The 23316-nt window shown below is 42.7% G+C and overlaps 1 protein-coding gene across 1 annotated transcript in view; it reads right to left on the reverse strand.

Annotated features, from left to right (window-relative positions):
- Positions 1–7773: 7773 nt before the first annotated feature.
- Positions 7774–23316, reverse strand: part of MUC19 (mucin 19, oligomeric) — a 763086-nt gene continuing 747543 nt past the window's right edge. The window contains exons 58-59 of the mRNA XM_077264813.1: positions 20496–20637; positions 7774–8234 (exon numbers count right to left, since the gene is read on the reverse strand). Of these exons, the coding sequence (XP_077120928.1) occupies positions 8060–8234; positions 20496–20637 (317 nt within the window). The 3' untranslated portion in view covers positions 7774–8059. The remainder of the gene's footprint in view (positions 8235–20495; positions 20638–23316) is intronic.

The raw sequence follows: 23316 nt of genomic DNA on the forward strand, positions 1-23316 counted from the left end.
AAAAATATCGGATATCGCCGATACCGATACCCGATACCAATACAAGTCAATGGGACACAAATATCGGAAGTGATCCTGGATGGTTCCCAGGGTCTGAAGGAGAGGAAACTCTCCTTCAGGCCCTGTCATCCATATTCATGTGTAAAATAAAGAATAAAAATAAAAAATAGGGATATACTCACCCTCTGACGCGCCCTGGTAGTAACCGCTGCAACCGGCAGCCTCCGTTCCTAAGAATGAGCGAGTGAAGGACCTTCGATGACGTGGCGGCTTGTGATTGGTCGCGTGACCGCTCATGTGACCGCTCACGCGACCAATCACAAGACCGCGACGTCATCGCAGGTCCTTCACTCTCTCATTCTTAGGAACGGAGGCTGCCGGTTGCAGCGGTTACTACCAGGGCGTGTCAGAGGGTGAGTATATCCCTATTTTTTATTTTTATTCTTTATTTTACACATGAATATGCATTCCGATCCCGATTCCCGATATCGCAAAAATATCGGAACTCGGTATCGGAATTCCGATACCGCAAATATCGGCCGATACCCGATACTTGCGGTATCGGAATGCTCAACACTACTCATCACTAATAGTGACTGCACTCCAATTCAATCCTCCGACTCATGACAGACGCATACATTGAAACCCCTGACCAATCGGTGGATATATTAACATTGGCGCTCTATAAATCAGTTTTATTAACTAATTGCAAGTACTCACATTACTGCAATGAACCCGGAACACGCCATCATTAGCTGCTTCCCCGCTAGCTGACAAACACCAGGTTGCATCTGCGCCCAGACCAGTGACCCAGGAGTATGATCATGTGACCAAGTCACACGACCATATCCACAGGTCTTCGACACAGTGCTTGCGCTTACCAGGCTGACAACTGAATGCAGAGAAGCGATGGTGTGTGGCCATATCAATGGCAACAGGGATACATTCGGAGTGGAGAAAATTTAACTGTTTAGTATCCTAACTAGCTGAATGAGGAGGATTGTTATTCATATGACCAAATGTTAAAACCTAATCCCTCACTATAGAAATCAATTATTTCATTAAACTCATAGCACCTAATTAGACCAGGGATAAGACTACAAAAACAAAACATATATAGCATGACACCAAGAATGGGAACAGAATATATTGGGAATAAACCAACTTCCATACAAAAAAATGTATATAATATCAGTGATCTTCCAGATTCTAGATCCCCATATCCTCAGGTCGCTCCTCGATGCCAATTCCTATACCTGAAAAGAAGAGAAAAGAAAAAACTAAATTAAAAATGAAACATTAAAAAGCAATTCACCAATCAGATGCCACTATCTAACAGCAGGGGGAATCAAGTCACACAAATCTGTAAATTAAAATCAATATTAAGTCCCCTGGGTTGCAACGTGCCCAGTGTAGAAATCCATCTCATCTCCTTCAAAATCTTCAATCTGTCTTCTCCCCTCCTCTGTAAAGAAACACTATCTTTGACCCTAAACCTAAGTTAGTTAACTGAACATCTACACTCACAAAAGTGTCTAGGTACCGATAAATCAAGTAATTTAGTACTAATGGTGCGTTTATGTTTACTTATGCGTGCTTTGACCTCCATGGAGGTCTCACCTACATACATCAACCCACAGGGGCACCCAAGCATATAAATAACAAAGCTTGATGTGCAGGTATATCTCTCCTTTGTTGGGAACTTCTTCCCAGTATGCGGGTGATTAAAATAATCACCTTTTAACATATTCCCACAACATGCACAGCCCATACAGGGAAATTTCCCCAGGCTGGGAGGACATAATGTCCTTTGTATAGATTTGTTTAACCAGGTCCCCAAGTTTGTCCCAAAAATTGTATCCACATCTATATGATAGAATAGGTTGAGAAGCAAATTCAGGTACCTGTGGTAAGCCCTCTTGAGGTATGGTATATAAGAAAGGTGATATCTTGGATACTGCTGATTTATTCATTTAGAAGACTGGCAGAAATAGTCTGTTCCTTTATAGTAGCAATCACCCAAGGAAGATGGTGGATTCTCTACCTTGGACTCAGATGATATGGGTACGAAGGATCATTTCTGATGATGAGAGACTTGATTTGAGACTTGAGAACATGTGCAATAAATTTATTAAAAGGAATTAACTGAAGCATGAGCTGATATGTTATAAGGATAAAGTGGTGGGCCTGACACAGGAGGAGTTACATTTAAAAAGGGACAATTCTGTCTCTAAACGTTTACAATTTGTTTCCACCTATGGCCCGGTAAGTAGACAAATTGGAAACATAGTGAGGAAACAATGGAAATTACTTCATGAGGGCTTACCACAGGTATCTGAATTTGCTTCTCAACCTATTCTATCATATAGACGTGGTTACAATTTTAGGGACAAACTTGTGAAGTTAGATGTGGGAACCTGTTTATACAAATCTATAGAAAGAACATTATGCCCTCCCAGGCAGGGGAATTTTCCCGGTCTGGGCTGTGTATGTTGTGGGAATATGTTAAAAGGTGATTATTTTAATCACCCGCATACTGGGAAGAAGTTCCCAAAAAAGGAGAGATATACCTGCACTTCAAGCTTTGTTATTTATATGCTTGTGTGCCCTTGTGGGTTGATGTATGTAGGTGAGACCTCCAGGAAGTTCAAAGCACGCATCAGCAAACATAAAAGCACCATTAGGACTAACTTACTTGATTTACCAGTACCTTTGGCATTTTTGTCAGTGTAGACATTCGGGTAACCAAGCTAAGTTTAGGGTCATAGATAGTGTTTCTTTACAGAGGAGGGGAGAAGACAGATTGAAGATTTTGAAGAAGAAGAAGATGAGATGGATTTCTACGCTGGCACGCTGCAACCCAGGGGACTTAATATTGATTATAATTTTCAGGTTTGTGTGACTTGATTCTCCTTGCTGTTAGATAGTGGCATCTGATTGGTTGATTGTTTTTAATGTTTCATTTTTAATTTTGTTTTTTCTTTTCTCTTCTTTTCAGGTATAGGAATTGGCAGCGGGAGATATGGGGATTTAGAATCTGGAAGATCATTGATATTATGTACATGTTTTTTTGAGTGGTAGTTGGATTATTCCCTGTACCCTCTGTTCCCTCCCTTAGTGTCATGAGATATGTCTTGTATTTGTAGTTTTGTCCCTGATCTAATTAGGTGCTAGAAGTTTAATAAAATGATTGATTTGTATAGTGAAGGATTAGGTTTTTAACATTTGGTCATATTAATAACAATCCTACTCATTCGCTAGTTCGGATACTAAACAGTTAAATTTTCTCCACTCCAAGTGTATCCCTGTTGCCATTGACATGGCCACACTCCATCGCTTCTCTGCATTCAGCTGTCAGCCTGGTGAGCGTGTGCACTGTGTCGAGGACCTGTGGATATGGTCGTGTTACTTGGTCACGTGATCATACTCCCGGGTCACTGGTCTGGTGCGCAGATGCAAGCTGGTGCTTGTCAGCTGGCGGGGAAGCAGCTAATGATGGCGTGTTCCAGGTTCATTGCGGTAGTATGAGTACTTGTGATTAGTTAATTAAAACTGATTTAATGGAGCGCCAATGTTAATATATGCACCGATAGGTCAGGGGCTTCAATGTATGCACCCATCATGAGTCGGAGGATTGGATTGGAGTGCAGTCACTATAACAACTGCGATGCCATAATATGATTGGTTTGTTATTATTAGTTATGAGGTGAACTCTGTGCAAATGTATTCTTAGCTTATTGATGTTTTTTCTTAAATTGACATGATATTTATATTGCATTTGTTAATGTGTATATTATTATGTATTTTGTGATTTTGTATATGTTTTTTGTAACAATGTAAATTGGGCAGTACCTTGTTTGTGATTGGTGTGCATGTGCCACCACACTATAAAAGGCTGCCATTTTATGCTTTGTGTATACTTGATAAAGACCAATTGTGGTTGAAACGTCGTCAGAATAAAGGCTTTTTTCTTTGTCATATCCTGGACTGGATGCTGTTCCTTTCTATTGTTTGCATCACTTTAAGTCCAATTGGGTCATTGGACTTGGAACATGCATCTTGGGACTGACGTGCTGTGACGTGACGTGATTTTTCTTTAAATGAAGAATGTATGCGATAGAAACAGCAAAGCAAACAATTAGCTTTTAGAACAGCTCTTGGTATGATGATTCAGCTTCACTTTGCTGACACGATATGGACCTTCTGGCAGTTTTCCTGCATAAATTTCAAGGTTGTATGTGTAGGTCTTCCAGGCATCAGCAAGGGCATAAATTTTAATTTCGTATTTGCTAAGCTTTGATGTAATATATTGATGACATGCACATCTGCCACGAAAGCCATGGAGCATTTCATTAACCCCTTCATGACCGTGGGATTTTTCATTTTTCCGTGTTCGTTTTTCACTCCCCTCCTTCCCAGAGCCATAACTTTTTTATTTTTTCATCAATTTGGCCATGTGAGGGCTTATTTTTTGCAGGACGAGTTGTACTTTTGAACGACATCATTGGTTTTACCATGTCATGTACTAGAAAACGCGAAAAAAAATTCCAAATTCCAAGTGCGGTGAAATTGCAAAAAAAGTGCAATCCCACACTTGTTTTTTGCTTGGCTTTTTTGTTAGATTCACTAAATGCTAAAACTGACCTGCCATTATGATTCTCCAGGTCATTATGAGTTCATAGACACCTAATATGACTAGGTAATTTTTTACCTAAGTGGTGAAAAAAAATTCCAAACTTTGCTGAAAAAAAAAAAAAATTGCGCCATTATCCGATACTCGTAGTGTCTCCATTTTTTATGATCTGGGTTCAGTTGAGGGCTTATTTTTTGCGTGCCGAGCTGGCGTTTTTAATGATTCCAATTTGGTGCAGATACGTTCTTTTGATCGCCCGTTATTGCATTTTAATGCAATGTCGCGGCGACAAAAAAACCCGTAATTCTGGCGTTTCGATTTTTTTCTCGTTACGCCGTTTAGCAATCAGGTTAATGCTTTTTTTTATTGATAGATCGGGCGATTCTGAACGTGGCGATACCAAATATGTGTAGATTTGATTTTTTTTATTGATTTATTTTGATTGGGGCGAAAGGGGGATGATTTAAATTTTTATATTTTTTTTATTTTTTTCACATTTTTTTAACTTTTTTTTTTTACTTTTGCCATGCTTCAATAGCCTCCATGGGAGGCTAGAAGCAGGCACAGCACGATCGCCTCTGCTACATAGCAGCGATCTGCTGTTCACTGCTATGTAGTAGAAAATCAGGTGTGCCGTGAGCGCCGACCACAGGGTGGCGCTCACAGCTACCGGCGATCAGTAACCATAGAGGTCTCAAGGACCTCTATGGTTACAATGGAGAAGCATCGCCGACCTCAGATCATGTGACCGGAGTCGGCGATGCCGTCATTTCCGGCCGCCCGGCCGGATGCGGTAGTTAAATGCCGCTGTCTGCGTTTGACAGCGGCATTTAACTAGTTAATAGCGGCGGGTGAATCGCGATTTCACCTGCTGCTATTGCGGGCACATGTCAGCTGTTCAAAACAGCTGACATGTCCTGGCTTTGATGCGGGCTCACCACGGAGCCCTGCATCAAAGCAGGGGAGCTGACATCGGACGTACTATCCCGTCCGATGTCAGTAAGGGGTTAATAGTGACGTTCTCCCCAGTGCAATAGCTTTTCTTACAGTTTTCAACAAATTTTTGGAATAAATCGCGAATTATTATTATTATTATTATTATTATTATTATTTATTATTATAGCGCCATTTATTCCATGGCGCTTTACATGTGAGGAGAGGTAAACATAAGAAAAACAAGTACAATAATCTTAAACAATACAAGTCACAGTTGGTACAGGAGGAGAGAGGACCCTACCCGCGAGGGCTCACAATCTACAAGGGATGGGTGAGATTACAGTATGTGATAGAGCTGATCTTGCAGTGGTTTGGTCGATCGGTGATTACTGCAGGTTGTAGGCTTGTCAGAAGAGGTAGGTCTTCAGGTTCTTTTTGAAGGTTTCGATGGCAGGTGAAAGTCTGATATGTTGTGGTAGAGAGTTCCAGAGTTGGGGTTGATGCGCGAGAGAAATCTTGTATGCGATTGTGGGAAGAGGAGATAAGAGGGGAGTAGAGAAGGAGATCTTGTGAGGATCGGAGTTTGCGTGCAGGTAAGTACCGAAAGATGAGGTCACAGATGTATGGAGGACACAGGTTGTGGATGGCCTTGTATGTCATGGTTAGGCTTTTGTACTGGAGTCTCTGGGTAATGGGGAGCCAGTGAAGGGATTGACAGAGGGGAGAGGCCGGGGAATAGCGGGGGGACAGGTGGATTAGTCGGGAAGCTGAGTTTAGAATAGATTGGAGGGGTGCGAGAGTGTTAGAGGGGAGGCCACAGAGCAGGAGGTTACAGTAGTCGAGGCAGGAGATGATGAGGGCATGGACTAGGATTTTTGCAGATTCTTGGTTTAGGAATGTACGGATCCGTGAAATACTTTTGAGTTGAAGGCAGGGGGAAATGGAAAGGGCTTGGATATGCGGTTTGAAGGAGAGATCAGTGTCAAGAATTACCCTGAGGCAGCAAGCTTGTGGGACTGGGGAGAGTGGGCAGCCGTTTACTGTAATTGGAGCAAGTCGGTCATATGTTTTACATTTGGTTTGGGTAGTTCTGTCATCAAATCGAAGGCAATGAAGGCAATGAATTAGAATCTTAAATTTTGTCATTTAACTAGTTAATAGCAGCGAGCGGATCACGAATCCACCTGAGGTCAGAAAGGGGTTAAAGGGACTCTGTCGGTACAGAATGTGTCATGTCGGACGCTATTCACACTAGGGCGTCCGACAGACAGCGGTAATTCCACATTCATCCACTATACGTTCTGTGGGGCCAGCTAGACTTTATCCAGGTTGTCTGGGGTTAATCTAGCTGGTAATCGGGTTGAAGGCTGGGTCACGCCCGTGGTCTTTAAATAGTCATTCTGGACTTTGGGCGTCGCCGATTATAGCTTGTGTCTTGTGCCTGGTGATCTCGGTCTGGAGTGGTGGTCTAGGAGAAGAAATATCATATTTGGTGGTGTATTATCCTTTGTCATATTTCTCCTTCCTATATTTGTATTTGTTTTGCCCTGTGCACATTTCAGTGTTTTCCTGTGTGTCTGCGGCGTGGTGTGTTTTTAGTTTTCCCTGTCTGTGCTTTCTGTAGGGGTTGGTGTGTGGTCTAATCACTGGGAGGCGTGTGGAGGTTTCAGCATAGGACTGAAACAGGAGTCAGGGTCAGGCTTGGTGGCCCAGACAAGCACACCATCAGTGTAAATTCTGGGAGAGGGACAGACAGGGTTTTCCCTAGTCTGAGGGATATTGCAGGGGCCCGGGTAATCAGCTGTAGTCTACCCATTCTTCAACTTGTTTCTCTGGCTCTATAAAGCCAGTGCTATCAGTCAAAGAAGAGGGTGTTGGAGGAAAAACAAGCAGGTAGAAGGTGGAAGTAAATTTTGGCCACACCTTGATGCACCGCTGTGCAGTTCAAAAGTGGATTTCTCTGATAAGATATATTGCAAAGTTTTATGTTTGCATGTGTACTATTGATTTATGGAAAAAAATGGAAATTACAGTAATTAAGGCAGGGATATGATTTGATTGCAGCACAAATGCATGGTTTAATGAAACTATAATCCACACCCTTTCTTTTCAAATGCTTGGACTGCTGTTTATATCTCCCCGCTGCTGTGTTTTTTTGGGGGAACTACCAGTGAGAATATAATAGTAATTGACAAACACGTATGCTGAAGAAAATATGCTTTATTGAAAAAAGTGACAGCCAGGAGAGACACTTGAATTTTTGGTTACTTTTCTAAATGCATCTTTTCAGTATTGACCAACATTAAAATTCATACTAGATAATCAGGAAACAGTGAGTATGTTTCATTACTAAAGCAAAATGAGTATGTATACTATACCAAGAAAATGACGACGTACAATAAAGTGCAATGTCTAAAAGATCAGTAGTAGAATTACTTAACGTACTTGTAGATTCATTTACTACCCTGTATGAATATAATCAAAATCTGATTAACTGTAAGTAAATGCAACAGAACAAGCATGGCAGCTGCAAGATGTTATATGCTTGTAGGTATATGTCCTTGGGGTCCTATCTTCGCAAGTCAGCTCAATGGTTTGATCCTCAGATGATGCTTCATTGCAGCAGTGACAGTCACTCTTTATTTTATGTTCTTCTAGGTCATATCTGAAAAAGGAAAAGTTGACTTTTCAATAAGGTGCATATGTCAATGAGATGTAAAGTATTATTATGGGTGTTAGGTTATATGCAAACACACCTCACTCTGCTGCAGAGTTATTATTTGGTAGTAGCGCTTGTGCATGTCTGTGTATTTATTGCATGAAGATTTTTTACAAAGTTTCTTACAGTCACAAGATTTATGTAAAGTTTTTTTTTTAATGTTAGTGACCTTTTAGCATAAAAGGAGGCCTCTTTAGTAGTGCATATATCATTAGGATGGGAAGAAGTTGATCTGATAAAGCACTGACAGACCACTATTTTGTAATTTCTATTTGTCTGCAACATCCAGACTTGTTCCTACAATTGCCTCCTGCAAGGATCAGGTTATCTGTTGAAATCAAGAAATGATAAATATGATGTGCTAGATGGAGGCCCGATTCTAACTCATCAGGTATTCTAGAATGCACAGCCCCAGAGTATATACAGTAACACAGCCCACATAGTATATAGCACAGCCACGTAATATATAACACAGCCCACGTAGTATATAGCACAGCCACGTAGTATATAACACAGCCCACGTAGTATATAGCATAGCCACGTAGTATATTGCACAGCCACGTAGTATATAACACAGCCCACGCAGTATATAACACAGCCCACACAGTATATAACACAGCCCACACAGTATATAACACAGCCACGTAGTATATAGCACAGCACAAGCAGTATATAGCACAGCCACGTAGTATATTACACAGCCCACGTAGTATATAGCATAGCCACATAGTATATTGCACAGCCACGTAGTATATTGTTGTGAATTTGGATTCTGGGCTCCCCCGGTGGCTACTGGTGGAATTGAACTGGTGTCTTCATCTTCTCTGTTCACCTGTTCCCATCAAGATGTGGGAGTCGCTATATAACCTTGCTGCTCTGTTAGTTGCTTGCCGGTCAACAATGTTATCAGAAGCCTCTCTGTGCTTGTTCCTGCTCCTAGACAACTACTAGATAAGTTGGACTCTTGTCCATGTTTGTTTTTGCATTTTGTTCCAGTTCACAGCTGTAGTTTCGTTACTGTGTCTGGAAAGCTCTTGTGAACGGGAATTGCCACTCTGGTGTTATGAGTTAATGCCAGAGTTTTAAAGTAATTTCTGGATGGAGTTTTTGATAGGGTTTTCAGCTGACCATGAAAGTGTCCTTTCTGTCTTCTGCTATGTAGTAAGTGGACCTCAAATTTGCTAAACCTATTTTCATACTACGTTTGTTATTTCATCTCAACTCACCGCCAATACATGTGGGGGGCCTCTGTCTCCTTTCGGGGTATTTCTCTAGAGGTGAGCTAGGACTAATATTTTCCTCTGCTAGCTTTATTTAGTCCTCCGGCTGGGCTGGGCATCTAGAATCAACGTAGGCATGCTACCCGGCCACTGCTAGTTGTGCGTTAGGTTTAGTTCATGGTCAGCTCAGTTCCCATCTTCCAAGAGCTAGTTCCTATATATGCTTATGCTATGTTCTCTTGCCATTGAGATCATGACAGTTTGACCGGCCCGCAAAGTGTTAATTGTTTGGGCTGAAGCAGGAGAAAAAGAAGTGTTGAAGGGAAATTTTTTTTTTTTTTTTTTCCCCTCAGAGTTTTGCTGCCTAGCCCTTAATTGCTGTCTAGCTGCTTCTTACCTCCTCTTAACCCTTGAATGGCTCTGTGTCCACCTGTTTGTAATGGATCTTCAGAGTGTAACTGCAGGTTTGAATAATCTCGCCACGAAGGTACAAAATTTGCAAGATTTTGTTTGTCATGCACCTGTATCTGAGCCGAGAATTCCTTTGCCGGAATTTTTCTCGGGGAATAGATCCGGGTTTCAGAATTTTCGAAATAATTGCAAATTATTTTTGTCTCTGAAATCTCGCTCTGCCGGAGACCCTGCACAGCAGGTCAGGATTGTGATTTCCTTGCTCCGGGGCGACCCTCAAGACTGGGCTTTTTCATTGACACCAGGGGATCCTGCGTTGCTCAATGTGGATGCGTTTTTTCTGGCCTTGGGGTTGCTTTATGACGAACCTCATTTGGAGCTTCAGGCAGAAAAAACTTTGATGTCCCTATCTCAGGGGCAAGATGAAGCGGAAATTTACTGCCAAAGATTCCGTAAATGGTCTGTGCTTACTCAGTGGAATGAGTGCGCCCTGGCGGCGACTTTCAGAGAGGGTCTCTCTGATGCCATTAAGGATGTTATGGTGGGGTTCCCTGTGCCTGCGGGTCTGAATGAGTCCATGACAATGGCTATTCAGATCGATAGGCGTTTGCGGGAGCGCAAACCAGTGCACCATCTGGCGGTGTCCACTGAGAAGTCGCCAGAGAGTATGCAGTGTGATAGAATTCTGTCCCGAAGCGAGCGGCAGAATTTTAGACGGAAAAATGGGTTGTGTTTCTATTGTGGTGATTCTACTCATGTTATATCAGCATGCTCTAAGCGCACTAAAAAGCTTGGTAAATCTGTTTCCATTTGCACCTTACCGTCTAAATTTATTCTATCTGTGACCCTGATTTGCTCTTTGTCATCTATTACCACGGACGCCTATGTCGACTCTGGCGCCGCTTTGAGTCTTATGGATTGGTCCTTTGCCAAACGCTGTGGGTATGATTTAGAGCCTTTGGAGACTCCTATTCCTCTGAAGGGGATTGACTCCACCCCATTGGCTAATAATAAACCACAATACTGGACACAAGTAACTATGCGTATTAATCCGGATCACCAGGAGATTATTCGCTTTCTGGTGCTGTATAATCTACATGATGATTTGGTGCTAGGATTGCCTTGGCTGCAATCTCACAACCCAGTCCTCGACTGGAGAGCTATGTCTGTGTTGAGCTGGGGATGTAAGGGGGCTCATGGGGATGTACCTGTGGTTTCCATTTCATCATCCATTCCCTCTGAAATTCCTGAGTTCCTGTCTGACTATCGTGACGTCTTTGAAGAATCCAAGCTTGGTTCGTTACCTCCGCACCGAGAGTGCGATTGTGCCATAGATTTAATCCCGGGTAGTAAATACCCAAAGGGTCGTTTATTTAATCTGTCTGTGCCTGAACATGCTGCTATGCGAGAATATATAAAGGAGTCCTTGGAAAAGGGACATATTCGTCCATCGTCATCTCCCTTAGGAGCCGGTTTTTTCTTTGTGTCAAAAAAAGACGGCTCTTTGAGACCATGTATTGATTATCGGCTTTTGAATAAAATCACTGTTAAATATCAATACCCATTGCCGTTGCTGACTGATTTGTTTGCTCGCATAAAGGGGGCCAAGTGGTTCTCTAAGATTGACCTTCGTGGGGCGTATAATTTGGTGCGAATCAGGCAGGGGGATGAGTGGAAAACCGCATTTAATACGCCCGAGGGCCACTTTGAGTATTTAGTGATGCCTTTTGGTCTTTCTAATGCTCCGTCAGTTTTCCAGTCCTTTATGCATGATATTTTTCGCGATTATTTGGATAAATTTATGATTGTGTATCTGGATGATATTCTGATTTTTTCGGATGACTGGGACTCTCATGTCCAGCAAGTCAGGAGGGTTTTTCAGGTTTTGCGGTCTAATTCTTTGTGTGTGAAGGGTTCTAAGTGTGTTTTTGGGGTACAGAGGATTTCCTTTTTGGGATATATTTTTTCCCCCTCTTCCATTGAAATGGATCCTGTCAAGGTTCAAGCTATTTGTGATTGGACACAGCCCTCTTCTCTTAAGAGTCTTCAGAAATTTTTGGGCTTTGCTAACTTTTATCGTCGATTTATTGCTGGTTTTTCGGATATTGCTAAGCCATTGACCGATTTGACTAAGAAGGGTGCTGATGTTGCTGATTGGTCCCCTGATGCTGTGGAGGCCTTTCGGGAGCTTAAGCGCCGTTTTTCCTCTGCCCCTGTGTTGCGTCAGCCTGATGTTGCTCTACCTTTTCAGGTTGAGGTCGACGCTTCTGAGATCGGAGCTGGGGCAGTGTTGTCGCAGAAAAGTTCTGACTGCTCCGTGATGAGGCCTTGTGCCTTCTTTTCCCGTAAATTTTCGCCCGCTGAGCGGAATTATGATGTTGGGAATCGGGAGCTTTTGGCCATGAAGTGGGCTTTTGAGGAGTGGCGCCATTGGCTTGAGGGGGCCAGACATCAGGTGGTGGTATTGACTGACCACAAAAATTTGATTTATCTTGAGACCGCCAGGCGCCTGAATCCTAGACAGGCGCGCTGGTCATTATTTTTCTCTCGGTTTAATTTTGTGGTGTCATACCTACCGGGTTCTAAGAATGTTAAGGCGGATGCCCTTTCTAGGAGTTTTGAGCCTGACTCGCCTGGTAACTCTGAGCCCACAGGTATCCTTAAGGATGGAGTGGTATTGTCAGCCGTTTCTCCAGACCTGCGGCAGGCCTTGCAGGAGTTTCAGGCGGAGAGACCTGATCGTTGCCCACCTGATAAACTGTTTGTTCCTGATGATTGGACCAGTAGAGTCATCTCTGAGGTTCATTCTTCTGCGTTGGCAGGTCATCCTGGCATTTTTGGTACCAGGGATTTGGTGGCAAGGTCCTTCTGGTGGCCTTCCCTGTCACGAGATGTGCGAGGCTTTGTGCAGTCTTGTGACGTTTGTGCTCGGGCCAAGCCTTGTTGTTCTCGGGCTAGTGGATTATTGTTGCCCTTGCCTATTCCTAAGAGGCCTTGGACGCACATCTCGATGGATTTTATTTCAGATCTGCCTGTTTCTCAGAAGATGTCTGTCATCTGGGTGGTGTGTGACCGTTTTTCTAAGATGGTCCATTTGGTTCCTCTGCCCAAGTTACCTTCTTCTTCCGAGTTGGTTCCTCTGTTTTTTCAAAATGTTGTTCGTTTGCATGGTATTCCTGAGAATATCGTTTCTGACAGAGGGACCCAATTCGTGTCTAGATTTTGGCGGGCATTCTGTGCTAGGATGGGCATAGATTTATCTTTTTCGTCCGCTTTCCATCCTCAGACGAATGGCCAGACCGAGCGGATTAATCAGACCCTGGAGACATATCTGAGGTGTTTTGTGTCTGCTGACCAGGATGATTGGGTTGCTTTTTTGCCATTGGCGGAGTTCGCTCTCAATAATCGGGCCAGCTCTGCCACTTTGGTGTCCCCGTTTTTCTGTAATTCGGGGTTTCATCCTCGATTTTCCTCTGGTCAGGTGGAATCTTCGGATTGTCCTGGAGTGGATGCTGGGGTGGAGAGATTGCATCAGATCTGGGGGCAGGTGGTGGACAATTTGAGGTTGTCCCAGGAGAAGACTCAGCTTTTTGCCAACCGCCACCGTCGTGTTGGTCCTCGGCTTTCTGTTGGGGATTTGGTGTGGTTGTCTTCTCGTTTTGTCCCTATGAGGGTCTCTTCTCCTAAGTTTAAGCCTCGGTTTATCGGCCCGTATAAGATATTGGAGATTCTTAACCCTGTTTCCTTCCGTTTGGACCTCCCTGCATCCTTTTCTATTCATAACGTTTTTCATCGGTCATTATTGCGCAGGTATGAGGTACCGGTTGTGCCTTCCGTTGAGCCTCCTGCTCCGGTGTTGGTTGAGGGTGAGTTGGAGTACGTTGTGGAGAAAATCTTGGACTCTCGTGTTTCCAGACGGAGACTCCAGTATCTGGTCAAGTGGAAGGGATACGGCCAGGAGGATAATTCTTGGGTGAATGCATCTGATGTTCATGCCTCCGATCTGGTTCGTGCCTTTCATAGGGCCCATCCTGATCGCCCTGGTGGTTCTGGTGAGGGTTCGGTGCCCCCTCCTTGAGGGGGGGGTACTGTTGTGAATTTGGATTCTGGGCTCCCCCGGTGGCTACTGGTGGAATTGAACTGGTGTCTTCATCTTCTCTGTTCACCTGTTCCCATCAAGATGTGGGAGTCGCTATATAACCTTGCTGCTCTGTTAGTTGCTTGCCGGTCAACAATGTTATCAGAAGCCTCTCTGTGCTTGTTCCTGCTCCTAGACAACTACTAGATAAGTTGGACTCTTGTCCATGTTTGTTTTTGCATTTTGTTCCAGTTCACAGCTGTAGTTTCGTTACTGTGTCTGGAAAGCTCTTGTGAACGGGAATTGCCACTCTGGTGTTATGAGTTAATGCCAGAGTTTTAAAGTAATTTCTGGATGGAGTTTTTGATAGGGTTTTCAGCTGACCATGAAAGTGTCCTTTCTGTCTTCTGCTATGTAGTAAGTGGACCTCAAATTTGCTAAACCTATTTTCATACTACGTTTGTTATTTCATCTCAACTCACCGCCAATACATGTGGGGGGCCTCTGTCTCCTTTCGGGGTATTTCTCTAGAGGTGAGCTAGGACTAATATTTTCCTCTGCTAGCTTTATTTAGTCCTCCGGCTGGGCTGGGCATCTAGAATCAACGTAGGCATGCTACCCGGCCACTGCTAGTTGTGCGTTAGGTTTAGTTCATGGTCAGCTCAGTTCCCATCTTCCAAGAGCTAGTTCCTATATATGCTTATGCTATGTTCTCTTGCCATTGAGATCATGACAGTATATAGCACAGCCCATGCAGTATATAACACAACCCACACAGTATATAACACAGCCACGTAGTATATTGCACAGCCCACGTAGTATATAGCACAGCCCATACAGTAATAACAAAGCCACGTATTATATTGCACAGCCACGTAGTATATAACACAGTCCATGTAACAGCCCACACAGTATATAACACAGCCACGTAGTATATAGCACAGCCCAAGCAGTATATAGCACAGCCACGTAGTATATTACACAGCCCACATAGTATATAGCATAGCTACATAGTATATTGCACAGCCACATAGTATATAGCACAGCCCACGCAGTATGAAACACAGCCCACACAGTATATAACACAGCCACATAGTATATTGCACAGGCACGTAGTATATAGCACAGCCCACGTAGTATATAACACAGCCAACGCAGTATATAACACAGCCCACACAATATATAACACAGGCCACGTAGTATATAGCAATGTGGGCACCATATCCCTGTTAAAAAAACAATTAAAATAAAAAACAGTTATATACTCACCTTCTGTCGGCCCCCGGATCAAGCCGAGGCCTTTACCGATCGCGATGCTCCGTTCCCAGTAATGCCTAGCGGAAATAACCCATGATCATGTAGCGGTCTCGCGAGACTGCCATGTGATCTCGGGTCATTGCCGCAATGCATTCTTGGGACCAGATCGCGAGGAGCGGGAAAGGCTGACGCGGATGGCGGCGGACTTCGGAAGGTGAGAATATAATGGGTTTTTTTTAATTATTTTTAACATTCTATGTTTTTACTATTGATGCTGCATAGGCAGCATCAATAGTAAAAAGTGAAGCGGTGTTTAACCCCTTCATGACCCAGCCTATTTTGACCTTAATGACCTGGCCATTTTTTGCAATTCTGACCAGTGTACCTTTATGAGGTAATAACTCAGGAATGCTTCAACGGATCCTAGCGGTTCTGAGAATGTTTTTTCGTGACATATTGGGCTTCACGTTAGTGGTAAATTTAGGTCAATAATTTTTGCGTTTATTTGTGAAAAAAATGGAAATTTGGCTAAAATTTAGAAAATTTAGCAATTTTCAAATTTTGAATTTTTATTCTGTTAAACGAGATAGGTATGTGACACAAAATACAAAATAGTTAATAAATAACATTACCCACATATCTACTTTACATCGGCACAATTTTGGAAACCACATTTTTTTTTGCTAGGAAGTTATAAGGGTTAAAATTTGACCAGCGATTTCTAATTTTTACAGCAAAATTTACAAAACCATTTTTTTTAGGGACCACCTCACATTTGAAGTCAGTTTGAGGGGTCTATATGGCTGAAAATACCCAAAAGTGACACCATTCTAAAAACTTCACCCCTAAAGGTGCTCAAAATCACATTCAAGAAGTTTATTAACCCTTCAGGTGCTTCACAGCAGCAGAAGCAACATGGAAGGAAGAAATGAACATTTAACTTTTTAGTCACAAAAATGATATTTTAGCAACAATTTTTTTATTTTCCCAAGGGTAAAAAGAAAAACTGGACCCCAAAAGTTATTGTACAATTTGTCCTGAGTACGCCGATACCCCATATGTGGGGGGAACCACTGTTTGGGCGCACGACAGGGCTCGGAAGGGAAAGTGCGCCATTTGACTTTTTCAATGAAAAATTGGCTCCAATCTTTAGCGGACACCATGTCGTGTTTGGAGAGCCCCTGTGTGCCTAAACATTGGAGATCCCTCACAATTGACCCCATTTTGGAAACTAGACCCCCCAAGGAACTTATCTAGATGCATAGTGAGCACTTTGAACCCCCAGGTGCTTCACAAATTGATCCGTAAAAATGAAAAAGTACTTTTTTTTCACAGACAATTTCTTTTAGCCTCAATTTGTTCATTTCCACATGGGCAACAGGATAAAATGGATCCTAAAACTTATTGGGCAATTTCTCCTGAGTACACTGATACCTCACATGTGGGGTTAAACCACTGTTTGGGCACACGGCAGGGCTCGGAAAGGAAGGAGCGCCATTTGACTTTTTGAATAAAAAAATAGCTCCAATCGTTAGCAGACACCATGTCGCGTTTGGAGAGCCCCTGTGCGCCTAAACATTGGAGCTCCCTTACATGTGACCACATTTTGGAAACTAGACCCCCCAAGGAACTTATCTAGATGCATAGTGAGCACTTTGAACCCCAAGGTGCTTCACAAATTGATCCGTAAAAATGAAAAAGTACTTTTTTTCACAAAAAAATTATTTTCGCCTCAATTTATTCATTTTAACATACGCAACAGGATAAAATGGATCCTAAAATTTATTGGGCAATTTCTCCTGAGTACACTGATACCTCACATGTGGGGGTAAACCACTGTTTGGGCACATGGCAGGGCTCGGAAGGGAAGGAGCGCCATTTGACTTTTTGAATGCAAAATTATCTCCAATTGTTAGCGGACACCATGTCGTGTTTGGAGAGACCCTGTGTGCCTAAACATTAGAGCTCCCCCACATGTGACCCAATTTTGGCAACTAACCACCCATGGAACTAATCTAGATATGCAGTGACCACTTTAAACCCCCAAGTGCTTCACAGAAGTTTATAACGCAGAGCCGTCAAAATAAAAAATCATTTTTCTTTCCTCAAAAATGTTGTTTTAGAAAGCAATTTTTTATTTTTACAAAGGTAAAAGGAGAAATTGGACCCCAGTTGTTGCCCAGTTTGTCCCGAGTATGCTGGTACCTCATATGTGGGGGTAAACGTCAGGGCTCGGAAGGGAAGTAGTGACGTTTTGAAATGCAGACTATGATGGAATGGTCTGCAGGCGTAACTTTGCATTTGCAGATCCCCTGATGTGCCTAAACAGTAGAAACCCCCCACAAGTCACCACATTTTGGAAACTAGATCCCCCAAGGAACTTATCTAGATATGTGGTGAGCACTTTGAACCCTCAAGTGCTTCACAGAAGTTTACAACGCAGAGTTGTGAAAATAAAAATCATTTTTCTTTCCTCAAAAATGATGTTTTAGCAAGCAATTTTTCATTTTCACAAGGGTAAAAGGAGAAATTGGACCGGAGTTGTTGCCCAGTTTGTCCCGAGTATGCTGGTACCCCATATGTGGGGGTAAACCACTGTTTGGGCACATGTCGGGGCTCGGAAGGGAAGTAGTGACGTTTTGAAATGCAGACTTTGATGGAATGGTCTGCGGGCGTCACGTTGCATTTGCAGAGCCCCTGATGTGCCTAAACCGTAGAAACCCCCCACAAGTGACCCTATTTTGGAAACTAGACCCCCAAAGGAACTTATCTAGATATGTGGTGAGCACTTTGAACCCCCAAGTGCTTCACAGAAGTTTACAACGCAGAGCCGTGAAAATAAAATATAATTTTTCTTTCCTAAAAAATTATGTTTTAGCAAGCAATTTTTTATTTTCACAAGGGTAAAAGATGAAATTGGACCCCAATAGTTGTTACCCAGTTTGTCCCGAGTATGCTGGTACCCCATATGTGGGGGTAAACCACTGTTTGGGCGCACGTCGGGGCTCAGAAGGGAGGGAGCACCATTTGATTATTTTGAACGCAAGATTGGCTGGAATCAATGGTGGCGCAATGTTGCATTTGGAAACCCCTGATGTGCCTAAACAGTGGAAACCCCTCAATTCTAACGCCAACACTAACCCCAACACACCCCTAACCATAATCCCAACTCTAGCCATAACCCTAACCACAACCCTAACCCCAACACACCCCTTACCACAACCCTAACCCCAACACACCCCTAACCCTAATCCCAACCCTAACCCTAACCCTAATCCCAACCCTAACCACAACCCTAACCCCAACACACATCTAACCATAGCCCTAACCACAAGCCTAATCTTAACCCTATTTCAAACCCTAGCCCTAATTCCAACCCTAACTCTAATTTCAACCCTAACTCTAAGGCTATGTGCCCACGTTGCGGATTCGTGTGAGATTTTTCCGCACCCTTTTTGAAAAATCCGCAGGTAAAAGGCACTGCGTTTTACCTGTGGATTTACCACGGATTTCCAGTGGTTTTTGTGTGGATTTCACGTGCGGATTCCTATTGAGGAACAGGTGTAAAACGCTGCAAAATCCGCACAAAGAATTGACATGCTGCGGAACATACAACGCATCGTTTCCGTGCAGTATTTTCTGCACCATGGGCACAGCGGATTTGGTTTTCCATAGGTTTGCATGGAACTCTAAACCTGTTGGAAAACTGCTACAAATCCACAGTGGCCAATCCGCTGCGGATCTGCAGCCAAATCTGCACCGTATGCACATAGCCTAATTCTAAGGCTATGTGCACATGCTGCGGAAAACGCTGTGGGTCCACAGCAGTTTCCCATGAGTTTATAGTTCAATGTAAACCTACGGGAAACAAAAAACGCTGTGCACATGCTGTGGAAAAAACTGCACGGAAACGCAGCGGTTTACATTCCGCAGCATGTCACTTCTTTCTGCGGATTCCGCAGCGGTTTTACAACTGCTCCAATAGAAAACCGCAGTTGTAAAACCGCAGTGAAATCTGCAGAAAAACCACGCTGAATCTGCGATAAGTCCGCAGCAGTTTTGCACTGCGGATTTATCAAATCTGCTGCGGAAAAATCCGCAGAGGACAAGAATATGTGTGCATAGCCATACCCTAACCCTAACCCTAGCCCTAGCCCTAACCCTAGACCTAACCCTAGACCTAACCCTAGTTCTAACACTAGTGAAAAAAAAATTAAAAAAAAATATTTTATTTTATTGTTGTTCCTACCTATGGGGGTGATAAAGGGGGGTTCATTTACAATTTTTTTTATTTTGATCACTGTGATAGGTTTTATCACAGTGATCAAAATGTACATGGAACGAATCTGCCAGCCGGAAGACTATCTTTTGATGCTCATCAAGAGAATGTCAAGAGTGTGCAAAGCAGTCATCAAAGCAAAAGGTGGCTACTTTGAAGAACCTAGAATATAAGTCATAATTTCAGTTGTTTCACACTTTTTTGTTAAGTATATAATTCCACATGTGTTAATTCATAGTTTTGATGCCTTTCAGTGTGAATGTACAATTTTCATAGTCATGAAAATACAGAAAAATCTTTAAATGAGAAGGTGTGTCCAAACTTTTGGTCTATACTGTATATAGATGACTTTCAATAACCAATTTGAAAAGGTAAGTGGGTGATGGTACAGCTACTATGACAGAAGGAAGTGGTAATGGAATTGGCAATTGTAATTGTTAAAGTGAATGATGGTAAACTGCTGGATCTGAGCTTGTTAACTTTCTAATGGTGAGAAAGAAGGGGCGATTTTAGTAGTATACGGAAACAATCCTCACACTGTGTGAGCAGAAAAAACAAGTGTTGGGAAAAAACGGTCTAGCTGGACTCTCTAGACTCAGCAGAAATTTCACTAATTCTGCCCCTTTAAGTACACAAATACTGTTGTGAGAAGAATAAGGCTTTAGGTTTATTTTTTGCTGAGGTGCCTTTGTGTGGCAAGTTATATACCCAAAAACTAAATAGTTATCAAGATGAGTCCTGGATGATTGACAAGGATCTCACTTGGTCTTATCATACATTTTAAAGTAGCATGAATTAATAACCAGTCTTTCAACAAAACAAGGATTTGGAATATTTTAACTATCAGCTTGCCTTAAATTACTAACAAACAAATACCAATATTTTATAGGTTTCATGTTTTTTTCACAGTGCCATTTCAGTATGAACATTATTTTAATCTGTATTTCTAACTTTAAGCTTGCCTTGGTTTAGCTTCTTCACATTCGCCATTGCATGTTGCCATTGTAACAAATGCTGAACAGGTTATTACAGAGTATTCATCTGAGTCTGGGTAAGTAAAAACTAAATCAATTGGTGATGGCGAAGGTTTGCATGAGTTGTCACCTGCAAAAAGGAAATCAGACATCATGTATTGAAGTTTACAATCAGGAAAATTCCAATAGGGTTAATATCTTAAATAGTTCAATATTTCATTTTTAGTATTAGATTTTAATTTTCCAGTACAATTTACAAAAAAAAAAATCTGATTTAACCCCATAACCCCCGGGCCATTTTCCATTTTTGTGTTTTCAGTTTTTGCTCCCCTTCTTCCCAGAGCCATAACTTTTTTATTTTTCTGTCAAAATGGTCATTTGAGGCCTTGTTGTTTGCACGACAAGTTGTAATTTTGAACGACACTATTGGTTTTAACATATCGTGTACCGGAAAACTGGAAAAAAAATGAAATCCAAGTGCGGTGAAATTGCAAAAAAAGTGCTATTCCACAGTTGTTGTTTTTTACCATGTTCATTAAATGCTAAAACTGACCTGCCACTATGATTCTCCAGGTCATTACGAGTTCATAAACACCAAACATGTCTAGGTTCTTTTTTATTTAAGTGGTGAAAAAAAATCCAAACTTTGGTAAAAAAAAATGGCGCCATTTTACAATGCCTGTATTGTCTTCATTTTTCATGATTTTGGGCTGGGAGATTACTTATTTTTTGTGTGCCGAGCTGATCTTTTTATTTACAACTAGTGTTGAGCATTCCGATACCGCAAGTATCGGGTATCGGCCGATACTTGCAGGTATCGGAATTACGATACCGAGATCCGATACTTTTGTGGTATCGGGTATCGGTATCGAAACAACATTAATGTAAAAATGTGTAAAAGAGAGAATTAAAATAAAAAATATTGCTATACTCACCTCTCCGACGCAGCCTGGACCTCACCGAGGGAACTGGCAGCGTTGTTTGCTTAAAATTCGCGCGTTTACTTCCTTACGTGAAGTCCCGGCTTGGGATTGGTCGTGTGCCGCCCATGTGGCCGCGACGCGACCAATCACAGCAAGCCGTGACGTAATTTCAGGTCCTTCAGGATTTTAAAATTACGTTCTGGCTTATGATTGGTCGCGTCGCGGTCACATGGGCGACGCGACCAATCACAAGCCGTGACGTCACGGGAGGCTGGACACGCGCGCATTTTAAAATGCGCGCGTGTCCTGCCTCCCGTGACGTCTCGGCTTGTGATTGGTCGCGTCGCCCATGTGGCCGCGACGCGACCAATCACAGCAAGCCGTGACGTAATTTTCGGTCCTTCAGGATTTTAAAATTACGTTCTGGCTTATGATTGGTCGCGACGCGACGCGACCAATCACAAGCCGTGACGTCACGGGAGGCTGGACATGCGCGCATTTTAAAATGCGCGCGTGTCCAGCCTCCCGTGACGTCACGGCTTGTGATTGGTCGCGTCGCCCATGTGACCGCGACGCGACCAATCACAAGCCAGAACGTAATTTTAAAATCCTGAAGGACCTAAAATTACGTCACGGCTTGCTGTGATTGGTCGCGTCGCGGCCACATGGGCGGCACGCGACCAATCACAAGCCGGGACTTCACGTAAGGAAGTAAACGCGCAAATTTTAAGCAAACAACGCTGCCGGTTCCCTCGGTGAGGTCCAGGCTGCGTCGGAGAGGTGAGTATAGCAATATTTTTTATTTTAATTCTTTCTTTTACACATTAATATGGATCCCAGGGCCTGAAGGAGAGTTTCCTCTCCTTCAGACCCTGGGAACCATGAGGGATACCGTCCGATACTTGAGTCCCATTGACTTGTATTGGTATCGGGTATCGGTATCGGAATAGATCCGATACTTTGCCGGTATCGGCCGATACTTTCCGATACCGATACTTTCAAGTATCGGACGGTATCGCTCAACACTATTTACAACATTTTAGTGTAGATACGATCTTTTGATCGCCCGTTATAGCATTTTATTTCAATGTAGTGGCGACAAAAAAAACTAATTCTGGCTTAACGTAACAGAACGTAAATCGCACGACGGAAGTGCAAGGGAGCGTAAAACGGCTGTCATCCGATTTTTTTCTTCCCGTTCTACACCCCCCTGCTGAAGATGTTTTAAATTGTCTTAATAAAGATTGGATTTTAGAAACGCTGAGAGCCACCCTTTTTTCTCTTTAGTATATAGATTTATGCAATTGTTTACAGGGTTTGGGACCCGTGAATCCGAAAGGGCAGTGTATTTAGTGTGGTAATTACACACAGTGGATTTTTAAGCTCAGGTGTTGCAGCAGTGCAGGATTCTTTCTTTTATAGTATTGAAGAAGTCTTAAAAATAATCACTCTTATTGCACTCCATGTCGACAAAATCACTGCCATTGTTGACAGCTGAGATGTCCACCCTCATTTCTGATCTTCGCAGGCCTGGGGTGCATCGGTATGTGAGTGAACAAGCTTGTATATAATCAGATGTGGACAAGCGAGAAAAAAGAGCTCTTAACTGAGTGACTAGGGGGTCAAGTTTGAAGCACTGTAATGTCCTTCCTTTCAGGTTGCATTGTCAAAAGGTGACTTGAGCCTCTCATTTCAGGAGGTAATCTGAGTTATCTCTCAGTGGGCAGCACAATCCTCTTTTAGCAGTATGATTGTTGAGGCCACTGAGGAATATTAGTCATGTTTTAAATGAGATAGGAAAGACTGAGACATAGCACGTGTTCAGTCTATGAGTTAAGTCCTTATTACCAGGGGCCATTAAGATGGAAGAAATGGACAGAATGTGA

Source organism: Ranitomeya variabilis, chromosome 5 (assembly GCF_051348905.1).
Source record: "Ranitomeya variabilis isolate aRanVar5 chromosome 5, aRanVar5.hap1, whole genome shotgun sequence".
Taxonomy (NCBI): Eukaryota; Metazoa; Chordata; class Amphibia; order Anura; family Dendrobatidae; genus Ranitomeya; species Ranitomeya variabilis.